This window comes from Nanorana parkeri, unplaced genomic scaffold, assembly GCF_000935625.1.
Source record: "Nanorana parkeri isolate BGI_ZX_2015 unplaced genomic scaffold, ASM93562v1 scaffold501, whole genome shotgun sequence".
Lineage (NCBI taxonomy): Eukaryota > Metazoa > Chordata > Amphibia > Anura > Dicroglossidae > Nanorana > Nanorana parkeri.
In genome coordinates this window covers 636,111-649,769 of record NW_017306769.1, presented here as the reverse complement: position 1 = coordinate 649,769, position 13,659 = coordinate 636,111, and the positions used below count along the sequence as shown (strand labels likewise).

The following is a 13,659-nucleotide window of genomic DNA, read 5'->3' as shown; positions in this document are numbered from 1 at the left end:
ACCTCTTTCCTAATGGCTAAATCAAGCTTTGATAATTGGGGGTGGTTATACAGGAACTGTATAAGTATGCATCTGTGGCCATTGTACAGCTGCAATTCAAATCCAAACAGACATCGTTTACCCTCAAAATTCGATAATAGCTCAAATACAGGTGAGTGCTTGGCTAGAACATGTCTAAAACAACCTTTTTATTATGATAAAATTAACTGTGCATAGGCATCATAAAGTGGGCCTATATAAGTTATGGTAACAGACAAACTTTTAGTATAGTTTTATGTTAACGTTTGTGTATAGGTACAATCTGAGTTATTGATACTAAAACATTTTCACTTTAAAAACATAGTCCCACGGTGTTACGGGATCAGATACTCTCATACATTGCAAAAAATACTCATATCCCATACTTTTGAAAAGCACTTATATAAACATACAGGTTGTGTTCTGCAGAAAGCAAACCATTTACAGGTATTACACACACAGAAGGACACGTCTTTTGGCAATCATGTAACATTCTCAGTCGGATTATACAGAGCCAGCACTTATTGTATACATACTGTAGAACATAAAGATAAAAGGTGCACTGGGTGCATTAAATCTTTGTAATGCACAAGATAACATCCCACTGATAAACTTGGTAAAGTTAATGAGGTGTTACATTGTCAGCAAATGCTTGAAGATAGGGAGGCTATGAATTATGTCTGACAATAATAGGATTTGATTCTAGTAAGAAAATAAATGAAAAAAAAAACAAAAAAAAACTTTCTTATATATTTAAAACACTAATATACCATAAATGTTTTTTTACCAAGTTCACCTAAATGTGATATGTTTTGTTGCATGTAGAAGTATGCAGGACTGATATATCTATTGGTTCACTATTCTTCTTCAAAATTCCAGTCATGCGATCTCCCTAAAGTAGTTTTTGGCTGGACTGACTGGAGTTTTGGGTGTTCCAAGTATCCATGGATAGTCTCTCACTCTTGCATTCTCCAGGACCAATAAAAAAAAAAAAGAACTGGACCCCTTAATGGCCACAGCAGGTGTGCAGACTCAAAAACTCTGCACATCTCATTACTAAAGTCCTCAGGATATACACTGTCTGGCCCCAAAAAAAAGTCACACACTTTAATATTTAGTTGAATCGCTTTTAGCTTTGATTATGGCACGCATTCGACGTGGCATTAGTTTAATAAGCGTATGCAATGTCACAACATTTATTTCCAACAAGAGTTGCATTATTCTTTCACCAGCTCTTGTTGTGATGATGGAAGAGTTGGACCACTGCATAAAGTCTTCTCCACCACATCCCAAAGATTCTCAATGGGGTTAGGGCCTGGACTCTGTGGTGGCCAATCCATGTGTGACAATAATGTCTCATGCTCTCTGAACCACTCTTTCACAATTTGAGCCAGATGGATCCTGAGATTGTCATCTTGGAATATACCTGTGCCATCAGGAAGTAAAAAACCATTGATGGAAAAACCTGGATCATTCAGTATATTTAGGTAGGCAGCTGGCCTCATTTTTGGGGAGATAATGTTGCTGAACCTAGACCTGACCAACTGAAGCAACCCCAGACCATAACAAAACTAAATCCAGGTGGATTTTTTATTTTTTGGCCAGGCAGTGTATATTAATAGTTGTTTTTTTTTTCTCCAATGTCTACCAAAAACAAAAGTGCATCATACACATTGCAATTTCCTCCTTGAGATATATGAGTAACTATGTAATGCAAAGACCTAACTTAATTATAATTTATCCACATGAAAAAAATATGTTTGGAAAGAAGATATTGAACTTTTATAGATATAAAAAACAAGGTTTCTACCATTATATTATGTATTATCCTCGCTACTACAGTGTAACATGAGTATTTCACCTAATACTCCTATACTCCTCACAATGAGCCAACATCTCCTATCGGTTTACATATGTCAACCCACTAATACCCACAAATGCTCTAATATGAAAGTAGGTCCCCTGGATATGAATAATTCAATTATTACACCACTGAAAATCTTTCTGTAGAAGCATGAATGTTATACAGTAGTGCAAACAGTAGGAAAATTACTAGATTAAAAAGAGCCAAGGGATGTAGTGTTCTACAAACATTTAGTTTCCTGTGAAGAAGCTAACAAAGAGGGTAGGACAGATTATTTGGAGGAACACTGATTATATCAATCTACCAAAATGTACTGTATCTGGAAGGCAGCAAGCAGGGCCAGAATGTGTTGGGCACATGATTATTTTTTATACTCGTCTTCATAAGATATATATTTATTTATTTTTACGTAGTCTATTGCATTTTGGCTTAATTGTTGGGCCACCCATGTGACTGTACATTATTTAATTTTATACTTTGGATGATATGGCTTTTAAATTTTGCAGGATGACAGTAGTGCATAAACACCTGGTGTTAGTCTTCAAATCAAAGCCTGTGTGCAGCCACCGGTTCATAGGCCCAGAAAGTACAAGGACTTTAATTTCTCGCCATATTATAAATTAAGCCCTGCCCACTCCTGGAACCATATTCTCAGATCTGTCAGATGCGAAAACCTCTACTGTTCACTGATGTTCTGGCTTTTGACAGTTAAATGACAGGCCAGGAACTCTGCCTTAGCAGATAATGGGACTTAAATTGGAGCGAATTTGAGACACTGTGGTTAGAATTGAAAGGTTTTTATAAGGACATAGAAATAATTCTTACCTTCTTCCCCGCAAAACTCTTTACTCTTAGCGTTATCGGATTAACTAACTCCCATTATGTCATCCCGGCCTGGCCAATCAAGATAGCCAAAGGTCCCGCACCGAGAAGAAGCTGCCGGGAAGATGTCAGCATCAGGAAGGGAGCTTGCAGACGTTGCATCACTGGAGCAGAGGTAAATGTTTTTAGCTTTAAATGGTTCCTTCATCAACACCTAATATTTACATTGCATTGCTCCCCTACTGCTCCATTTGACCACTGGGGAAGAAGAAATTTAGCCCTGTATGTAAAATCTTGAAATATACGTAGGGATGAGGACCTTCTCTACCCCAATGTGACAGCTCTGGGTACCTGAGCAGCCAATCACCAAGTGAAAATGTTATCATGCAGGAGTAAGGGGAGGAAGTCACATGTTCCCCATGACTCTAAGTATTGGGTATTTCTGTATGCTCCCAGCTGTTGAATAAAGGGAAGGTGTCCATAAACTGCTAGGTTGCTGGCATTTAAAGTAAACGTGTTGCTTAGCCCTGTAAAGCACAGATCCACTTTAAGGGGTCCATAAATAATAGAAAACAGTATCCTGATCTGCTTATTATCTAATTGTGCAGAGGAACAAAGATAAGTGGCCCCAGGTAAAGTGTTGGGTCTGCACAAACTTATTAAATATGCTTGCCTAGATAAAGATACATTCTGATTGGCTGCTGTGGATTACCAAACTGTGTACTTTGACTTATTAAATAAGTCATGTCTAATGTTTGTGTTTCCTTTCCTGCTGTTCATTCACAATATAAATGTTATATATAAATACTTCTTCATTAAGAAAACAGCTTATAATTTAGCTTTTCAGTTTCCCTCTAATGAAGCAGAGTGATTTCCAAAGGCAAGCTCTCTTCTCTCTGCAATAAATCTCCCAAAAAGTGGCAGTGTTCTTCAGCTGTCACCACCCTGTTTTATTATACCTGGGCCAGCGGGCCTCTGCCACTGATTTACTGCTCTTCTTTAAAGCTCTGACAATCAAGCAGTTAAAAAAATCACTGCCGAACACCTGGGAAATATTTATTAGCTATACTTTAGGAAAAGCCCTCTGTTTTCTAGAGCACTGTAATAAGTTTTGAACAAGTAAAAACCCAACTATAGTGATGACAGGGAAATGGAAATTACTAGACAAAGCCATCTATGTTCCAACACCCTGCTGGTAGAAACACGTTACCCTCTGGTTATGTCATATTTCCTCCCATACCACTGATAACAACATGGCTAATGTTATGTTAATCTGAGACCAGTTCATTTATTTAGAATATTATTATGATTAATACTCCACCATTAAATAATGTAAAGCAAATGGTTAAAATTATACTGCAGACAATCTGCTGCACAGTACTTTCCTGATGAAAGCTAAAGCAGGAGAAAATAAAAATGGTCCATTTGGCAGGTAAATTTCACTATTTTGGAGTGCCCACTGAGCTCCCACAAAATGATTACAACTCAGCAGAAAATGAACAGGTTAACAATTAAAGGATAACTAAACTGAATAACAAAAATATAATATTTTATTTAGTTCACCAGCCCTTAGATGTGGTGGATGGTTTAGTTTTATTTTTAGGCTAAGTAAATGATCAGTAAGTACAGAAAATATCTGTCATCTTGCCAGAAGTGCATTGTCACTTCCTGTGACAATGCACTTACTTCTGTAAACTACTAATACCCCACTTCCATGTAATGGAGAGGACCAAAGGCAGACATGTTTGAAGTACAGCCTGTGTGACAACCATGGATACCTCAATAGATACAGTTGAGGAATGAGCGTGGTCACCCAGGGACAGGAAGTGTGTTTTTCAAAGGATTACCAGGTAAAAATAAAGCCTAACAAAGAAAACTAATGCTGCTAATCTTCTAAGGGCACTGGTAAGCTTATATATATATCTATATATATAGGTATATATATATAGATATATATATCTATATATATATCTATATATATATATATTAGAATTGTTGCTCAATAAATGTCTCACACTTAGCAAGAATGTCTATATTTCACCCAAGTTGCAGACATTCCAAACCTAAGGAAGGTATATAATTGATGTTTGAATTGAATCACTACCACTGCTTGTGGCAGAGAGTTCCAAAATGTAATCACTATGACTGAAAAGAAGCCCCTATGCCCTTTGTGGTTAAATCTTTTCTCCACCAATTTTAGGTGGTGGCCTCTAGTCTTTTTTAGGTAGTTTACAGTAAAAAGTTTATTGCTGATGTAGCCATCACCACCCAACATTTTGTACATCAAAATCATGTCCTCTCTTAATTGCCTCACTTCCAGCGTGAACAAGTTTAAATTTAGTAACCTTGTCTTGTAGCGTTGGTCCTCCAGCCCCTTAATTAGTTTTGTTGCCCTTCTCTGGACTATCCAGCTCATCCTTTCTGTGGATTGCTGACCAAAATTGAGCTGCATACTCAAGATGTGGCAGAACCAGTGATCTATAAAGTGGTAAAACTATTGCTTTGTCTCTACAGTACATTCCCTTTTTAATGCGTGACAGTACACTGCTTGCTTTGTTTGCCGCAGCCTGGCATTGCGTGCTGTTACAGTGTGTAAAAATACACTTAAATGGCAATGCTAAACTTGGGAGAGGTTTTATTATACAGTGCATTTTGAGATTCCAACAAATAAAAAATATTTGAAATAATGTCACAAGAATTGTATTCTCACCATAAAATGGGTGTTCCAATCTGTTGTACAGAAGCAAATTAAACAGTACTACTACTACGATTATATAAATATTATACATTTGTATAAAACAGCTGTTTTTGCCACTTCCTGAGACAGTTTAATTGCCCTTACACTGTTATTTATAAGACCTAACTAACATGTACACTGTACGAAACATCTTTGCCAAAAGGGTAAAAAAAGCAGATGATAGGAATACCATTTTGTGGAAGCTGCAATAAAAATCCCTCTACTGAGTGCCAGAAGGATGTTGTTCTTCAGGTGTTCAATGATCTGAGCTACACTCTCATGCAAGCAATGGAATCTTGGCTGACTTCCAGCAATGCCACCTACTGTCAGCTAGTATGTACTATTTATTAGGCTTTTTTTCCTAAGAAAATTCACATAGTATATCCCTGTCATTTAAATAAAATAACTCCAAGTAGACATATCGGTATATGTAAAAGTAAACTGTAAACCCTTACCTTTCCACTCCCTACATGGAAACCAGTACTTCTAGGAGTGTTTGTCTCTAGGGTCCTCTGCAGCTTTAACTGGTTCCTTTTGCTCATGTGTCGCTACTGATGCCTGAGACTTTAAAGGTAAAACGACTTTGTCTGCTGTCCCCCAAAGCTTTCACTGGTTCCGACTGCTGGCCTGTCACTTTCGCTACTTAGTCCTAAGACATTAAAGGTGAAAACTACTTTGTCTGCTGCATACTAATTTTTATTGCTATCAATCCCACACCAATTGTTTAGGGCCCGTTCACACTAGCCCGTCCAACAAAAGCGGTGCGTTTTAGCAGGCAGGCTTGTGCGTTTTGGCAACTCCAGCAGTGTGCGCTGAAGCTACATAAACAGTTGTAAGTACATACCGTATATGAGAGCATTTTTTTCCCCACCATTTGTATTTCTGTGCACTTAGTCCTGAGATTGACATAGTGCTGACAGACAGTAGAGCCAGGTCAGTGACCTGACTTTTCTCTACTGCAGTTAAGCAACCCAGCTAAGTCACCTCCATGTTACCCAGCTGATGACTGCACAGTAATGAATCAAAAACAATTTGATGAGTTCAACTCTGCTCTCCTTTCCTGTCAGCATGTTCCTTGTACGCACATGTGAATGTAGAACACCTGATTGCCCCAATTTAACATGCATACATACTTTGCAACTTTTTCTTTGTCTGGTCCGTCAAGAGTTTGGCCAGGGTACTATGGTTAGGAATAAACATCCTATAGTATCTGGCAGTCCTCAGGAAGGACATGACATGCTTCTTGGTCTGAGGGGTGGGGCACAACATAATGGCATCCACCTTCCTGGTCCCTGGCCAACTACAGGCCCTTTCAGTATTTATATGATTTGCTTATAAAATAAGTGTATTTAAAAAAACAGAATCAATCCCTGGCTGTATTCATTGGTGTTTTTACATCTGCATGGATTTCAGCTTGCATCTACAACAGTAACAAGCTCTGTTTAGGCACCTTAACGGGACATCGGCAAGCTTTCAGTACAGTGCATTTACCTGATTAAGACATGATAAAGTTTTACCTAAAACTGACAGCAAGAGAATTAGTGTTTTTCTACCCTTTATTCGTGTACCCAAGAAATCTTTCATGATCCTGTCACGCAAATGTTTATTTTAATGAAGACAATCTAGCTCTACAAGATCACAGCGAATGACAGCTACTAAGAAAATATAAACTCCCATCTGTCTGGCATTCAATGAGCTCCTTTGTGTGGTAGTGTCCTTTCTGCTGCTATTCTGAGCTGTGAGGAAGCCCCTGAAGCTTGATGGAACTCAGGCCCCCCATCCATCTTCAGACAATAGCCCTGGCTGACATCACTGCCTTTCATTCATCTTCATTTGTCCAATCACATCCTGTCATTCTTATGTAAATTGGACACTTGAGGATGCATCTTTTCTACACTCTATGATAAGGTGGAGAAAGGCTGTCAAGGGCCCCAGGGTGCCATCACAGACCATAGCCTCGCCGTTTATTTTTTTTCCCTTGTCCTTTGCATCCAGGCTAATGTGTCTGACATTTACATCCAGCTCAATGGGAGACAAAGTAATCCTATTTCTCAGCTCTCACTACTTCCTTCATATCCACAGGCAGTAAGTTCCCTGTGGATATGACACTTTCATTATCTTCACAGAGTTCAGACAACTAAAATTAGCTTCTAAAATCCATGAATGAGAAACATGTACACATGAGATTTATGTAGTCCTCACAGATTATGTAAGCACATAAGCAATTGTTCATTTTCCTCCTCTCAGTGGTTGAAATAAACCCAAAAAGTTACATTTATATACTTACAGTTACAGTAGGTGTACCGTAGATAATCAGATGTGTTCTCTACTTTACTAATTATTATTAATCGCATGGAAGCATAAAACCACACCTATAATACCATTACAATAGCAATCTACTAAACAGATTTGCATAATGAAAACATATTTCTGTCTAAATTCCATGTTGCACATCAGAGTATATTAACTGTATTATTTCATTAAATTATACATTCTGGGTGTTACAGAGACTCTGACACTGCAAAGATGATTACATTTGTAATACACCACATGTAATAGATAACACTGTATTACTTGCTATTGTGGCAAATTTTATGTTGAGGAAACAACCCAAAAAAACAAGAAAATGACACGATTGCTGCACATACTTCAATCAAGTATTCCACTAAAGGATTTAAAGTGTATTTCCACTTTTGCAGCCAAATTGGGATAACACCTACTTCATAATTGTTGCAAATTCCCATTCACAAAAGTAAAAATTGAACATTTGAAGTGCTTTTTGTTTGCTTAAAAATCCTATCTAGCTTTCCCCTATGTACTTTTACAAAGGGGCTGTGGAAAATTATGTTTACTGTAATCAACCCAGTCTGTACTGAGCTGGCAGATCTCATTATCAGTTGCAAACTAGATTTGAACACTGCATGTCCTAATAAAGGGTTAAAGACTTAGGAGCGTTGTATGTTAAGAAGAAGCAGCTCAGTGCATCCCTCAGTTTGACCCTCTAGTTTCACTTTTAAACTGCTGTAGCCTGGATTCTGCACAAAGGCCTTCACCAAAGAAACATTTAAAAGAAATATACCTTTTACATTTTTTCTAGGTATGCTGGGTGAATGGGAACATATAACAAACATATAGAGGGGTTTTCTCAAATTAGGCTACAAAAGTGAAAATAGGCTTTGAAAAATAGTGCAGTCTCATAACTGTATCCAACAAAAACATGCAATAATAATAATGATTTTATGTATTATTTTTATTTCTTATTTTCAATGTTTTTATACCTAGAAGCACATATAAATTGATACACATTTACATGCTGTCCAGCAAAAGGGACAATGCCAAGGGTTGGGACAAACTAGAAAACTGCCAAGAATTCTTATAGTGGTTACATTTTATGTGTATTTGCACACATTAAAATGCACATTCTAGGCCTGGAGATATTTTAAAAGCCCAAAGACATTATTTTTTCTGAAAGCCGAGACCCTGTATAATAAAATGGTGGCAGTTTTTATGTTACACGATATTAGTGCAACTATTTATCAAACCTATATTTTCAGTAACAAAACACCCTCAAACTAATATTAATGCACAGAAACACAATATAATAACCATTTTGTGATCAAATATAAAAGATGAAGTTGGATCAAGTAAACAGATACCAAAACATGTCAAACCTTAAAACTGGTTACACCCATGAAACTGTGAAACACTATGGTACACAAAATTGTCCATAGGGCACTCTTTAACCCTTTTGCTGTCAAGCCCTCCGGAACATTTTGCACCTCAGCTGGCCAAACCATTTTTGCAATTTTTCCCATTGTTTTGATTACCTATTGCTGCGTTGCTAGCGTTTGTAAAAGATCCAAACCATATATTTTCTGAAAGCACAGGCCTGGTAGAATAAAAAGATGGTTCTACTAATTTTGTAGGTCCTGCAATAATTGCGCAAATGTTTGTCAAATCAACATTAAACCATTAAAAATAAACAATTCAATTGCTAAAGCACACTGAAATCAGTATCAGCCCACCAAAAAAAAAACTTTTCTGACTAAATCTAAAACATAAAACTGTATGGAGTTAATAAATAACAAATATATGTAAATTTTAAATTGCGCCTTTTTGCGAAACGTTAAAAAAATGAAGTAACGCAAAACTGTAAATAGGCGACTTTTGTTATAAATCGTTGTGCGCTGTGCTGGTGTTTGTGTTGTCATAAAATGACACAGGTGTACATTTATTCGCAACACAAGGTATCACAACGCACAACAATGTGTCACAACACTTTGACATGCACTGCTACAGCACAGCGCATATGCATGGCATACACCACAATATGGTGCACACTGTTGCACGTGTTAGTGTTTAATGTATTTTTTTTATTCAAAAACATTTTTTGATTGTTATTTAGTAATTATTAATTTTTTTACTGTTGTGGGGGCGGTGAAATATCAGGGGTCAAAACAGACCCCTGAAATTTCCTTTTTGAAATAAATTGAATTCTCAATCTCTTTTTCTGCAGCCCCTGTTCTAAATGAATGGAAAGTAAAGAGGCTTCCCATTCATTCAGAAACTGGTGATAGTAAAATATTTACTATCACCAGTTTGTGAATGGGGAGAAGCCTCTGTAGTGAGTGATACTCCCCATTAAAAAATTCATGAATGAACAGGAAGTGATGTACTATGTGTCCCCAGGTTTTTACAAACATTGGAGTGATCAGATGATCCAGTGTTTGTCCTTCACACAGAGGTCCGGTAAATATCAATGATATTTACCGATCCTCCACTCGGCCAAGGACACAGCCGCTGTCATCTGGAAACTGACAGGATGGCAGCAGCTGCTCTCTCCTCCTTGCTGGGCTCCTCTCATGCCGTTCGATCACCATGATTGAGCGGCTCCCTCCTCCGCCCCCCAGCCAGCCAGTAGCGGGGATCCAAGGAGAAGCATGGAGCACCTCCAGGCGAGGTGACTAAAGCGACCATGAGCTTATAGCAGAAGGGAGAATGTCACTGACGTAAGGCTTACTGAGCTGGCCACCTGGAAACAGTGTTGTACCGCCATAAGCCTTACGTCGGTGGCAGCGAAAGGGTTAAAAGCCTATACAGGCCATCAATTTAACCACTTAAAGACCAAGTGTTTACACTCCCTTCTTGTCCAGGCCATTTTTCAGTATTCAGAGCTGACTGGCATGTATTCAGTCATGCATTTTTTGGGGGGCACAGTTATTTTGGTAGTATTTAATCACCACAGATATTATTTTTTTTTTACTATATAATGAAAAAGTACCATAAATATAGAAAAAAAACATCTTCCCTACGCTGTTAAAAAACATTTCTTCTTACCCATATTTTTGGTAAAATATGGGGTCACGTTGGGTAAATATGAAGAAGTCACTCGCACTCCAGCTCAAGTTCAGTCCATATTTTATTGACCTCTGTGGTGTCACAACGTTTTGGGACCCGTTTGGTCCCTTCATCAGGCATTTGCGGGACGGGTGGGGACATTTAATTACAAAGGCCAGCCAGGAAGCGGTTAACGATAATAGTGAATAATAGTCCTAGAATTATTGTTCTCACTCCTGTGTGTGCACAATCATCGTTTTCGTACACTAATATATGAGGAACACTATAGTTCCTTGTTCTTTGTTCCTATAGTTATATAAGTTTTTATGATGGTGGGTTAGCTTATTATGCAATTGATCATAAGCATTAGTTTTTCTTTTATTTATTTTTTTTCTTGTTCTTTTGTGCCCCCTGAAATTAATAAGCAATTTTAGATAAGAGATAGCTGTTGGATGTAGACGCTACTGTTATTATTATGTAATATGTGGATATTGTATATGAAATTAGATTAAATAAAAATGTATTCTTGAAAAAAAATATATGAGGAACACACTAATATATGTGGCACAATCATCGTTTTCATAGGTGCTTGTGCTCATATGTACATGTACATGGGGGTGATTTTTGGGGGTCATCTATTTATATTGTTAAACATTTTTCTTTTTTTTTTTGCTTAACTCTATTGCTATCACAAGGGGGCTGATAAACCCCCTATGTGAATGGCATAGTCAGGTTAGTTTCTCTTTAAGGAGAAATTAGGGGACTATTAGAGCCCTAATGTCACCCCTGCACTCTTCTGAAACGAAATGAGCACATACTTTACCCCAACCTGTCCGTCTATCTCCCACCTTGACTGCCTTTAGGCGTTCCCTAAAGACTCATCTCTTCAAGGAAGCCTATCCCACCTCGACCTAACCACTGAACCTTCACATTCTCAAATAATTCATCCCCACACAGCTACCTCCTCATTTATCATTTCCCTCTCCTCTTTCAGATTGTAAGCCCTCAGGGGCAGGGCCCTCCTTACTATCTTGTCTTGAATTGTAATGTCTTCCTTATATTGTAAAGCGCTGCACAAACTGTTGGCGCTATATAAATACTATGTAATAATAATAATACTGCGCTCGACTAGCTTTATCCCTGGCCAGAGCAGCCAGAGATTGACAGCTCTGAACTTAAGTGGAAGTGATCAGAGCGGATCACGTCCAGTTTTGTTCTTCACAGAGGAGATCAGCGAATAGATGTTCCCACCACTCTCCACCCTGACCACTGCCATGATGGTCCTAGGCACAGCAAAGTCCAGGACACAAGGTGAAGAAAGGAAGTCTGGTGGGGGGGAGCCAACTTCTAAAAGATGTAGAAGGGACAAGGTGGCTTTACAGCCACCCAAATCACTTCTGCTAGAAAGCCAGGAGGAAAAACGCAAACAAACCGGTACTTTTGCCAACGTAAGCCTTACATCTTGGGCAGCAAATCTTTTAAAAAAAAGCTTGTTGCAACCATACAACCACCCCTGGCAGTGTTATAGTTTGTCCCAACTACTGTAAATGTAACTTTGTCAGGCAGCTTGTTCTGCATGTACATGTGAAGAACATTCAAATAAATGTATTTGAAATACAAAAAGCATTCGATATTGAATACTATCATTACCTGTATTAACCACATACAGTTCCTGGTGTTACACTCCACTCCACCATTCAACTGTCAAATTGCAGAACTTCTACTACACACTTTCCTTAATACTTTTGTATTAGAAAGGTCTTACCTTGTCTATTAAGTCAGGTCGATTTGTAGCTGCTAATATCACCACATCTTTTAGTTGTTCTATTCCATCCATTTCTGTCAACAACTGTGCTAGAACACGGTCAGCTACATTCCCAGACCCTGAACTAATAAAGAAAAAGTGGAATTTAATAATAATAAGAACTCATGAATTCAAAAGAATACAAAGGAATAACATATTATCTTACAAAATAATATTGTAGAGTTACTATGTGATGCACAAGCCTCATACAGTAAAGAAAGAACTTCCTTTACCCTCCCTGATTGAGCCAATTCTCCTTAATTTGGATCTCACATGATGCCCTTCACAGACACTGCAGCTCACAGTGGGAGGGTCTCAGCAGCAGAGGCACTGCACTGGGCAGGATTGGGTGTGGCCAGGTGTTAATTGACAAGTTACAGGCCTGCGAATCACAGAAGCTACAATGCTGACAGTTATGCCCCTTGCATTGCGAGCATGCACAGCCTATATGTGTCATTCAACTCTACATCCAGGAGCAATGCAGCATTGTTGCAGCAACGCCAAATGAAGGTGCATTAGGTGGACTTTACTGGCAGTATCAACAGGTATTTGTGGGACTTTGCAGGCAATTAAGTGTTGCAGCACATATGTTTTAATGGGAGGTCATAATTCTACGTTAAGGGTTTAGATACAGACACAGACAGTTCTGTCCATATTATCTGAATCCTACAGTTAAAGTTTATGTAAGACCCAGCAATGCTCCCTTTCGGTCTGTTTAATATACTATTTAAAGCATTGTAATCCAAGCAATCCAGTGCTGTGATATTTGCACTCTGCAGTGTTCCCTCAAGTAGTGGTTCACCTCCGTGAACCACTACTTGAGAGAACACTGCAGCCCCGAGTGGTTCACTTCTGTGAACTACAGAGTCTCTCCCTACTATACTATGGAGATGAGCAGAGGGGAGTGTATTGGATGTGCAAACAAACTATACTATGGAGATGAGCAGAGGGGAGTGTGCTGGATGTGCAAACAAACTTCCTGTCCTAGGGTGACAAAGCTGCTTCTCCATAGATAAAGTAAACTAAGTTAGCGTTGTCACCCTAGGACAGTAAGTGTATTACTGGCAGAATTACCAG

The 13,659-nt window shown here is 38.4% G+C and overlaps 1 protein-coding gene across 3 annotated transcripts in view; it reads right to left on the bottom strand.

Annotated features, from left to right (window-relative positions):
- The window catches only part of SPATA5 (spermatogenesis associated 5), a 300,327-nt gene that overhangs the window by 171,619 nt on the left and 115,049 nt on the right, over nucleotides 1–13,659 (bottom strand). For all 3 annotated transcript variants that reach the window (XM_018561119.1, XM_018561121.1, XM_018561120.1), the window contains one exon: nucleotides 12,544–12,667. In XM_018561119.1, the coding sequence (XP_018416621.1) occupies nucleotides 12,544–12,667 (124 nt within the window). The remainder of the gene's footprint in view (nucleotides 1–12,543; nucleotides 12,668–13,659) is intronic.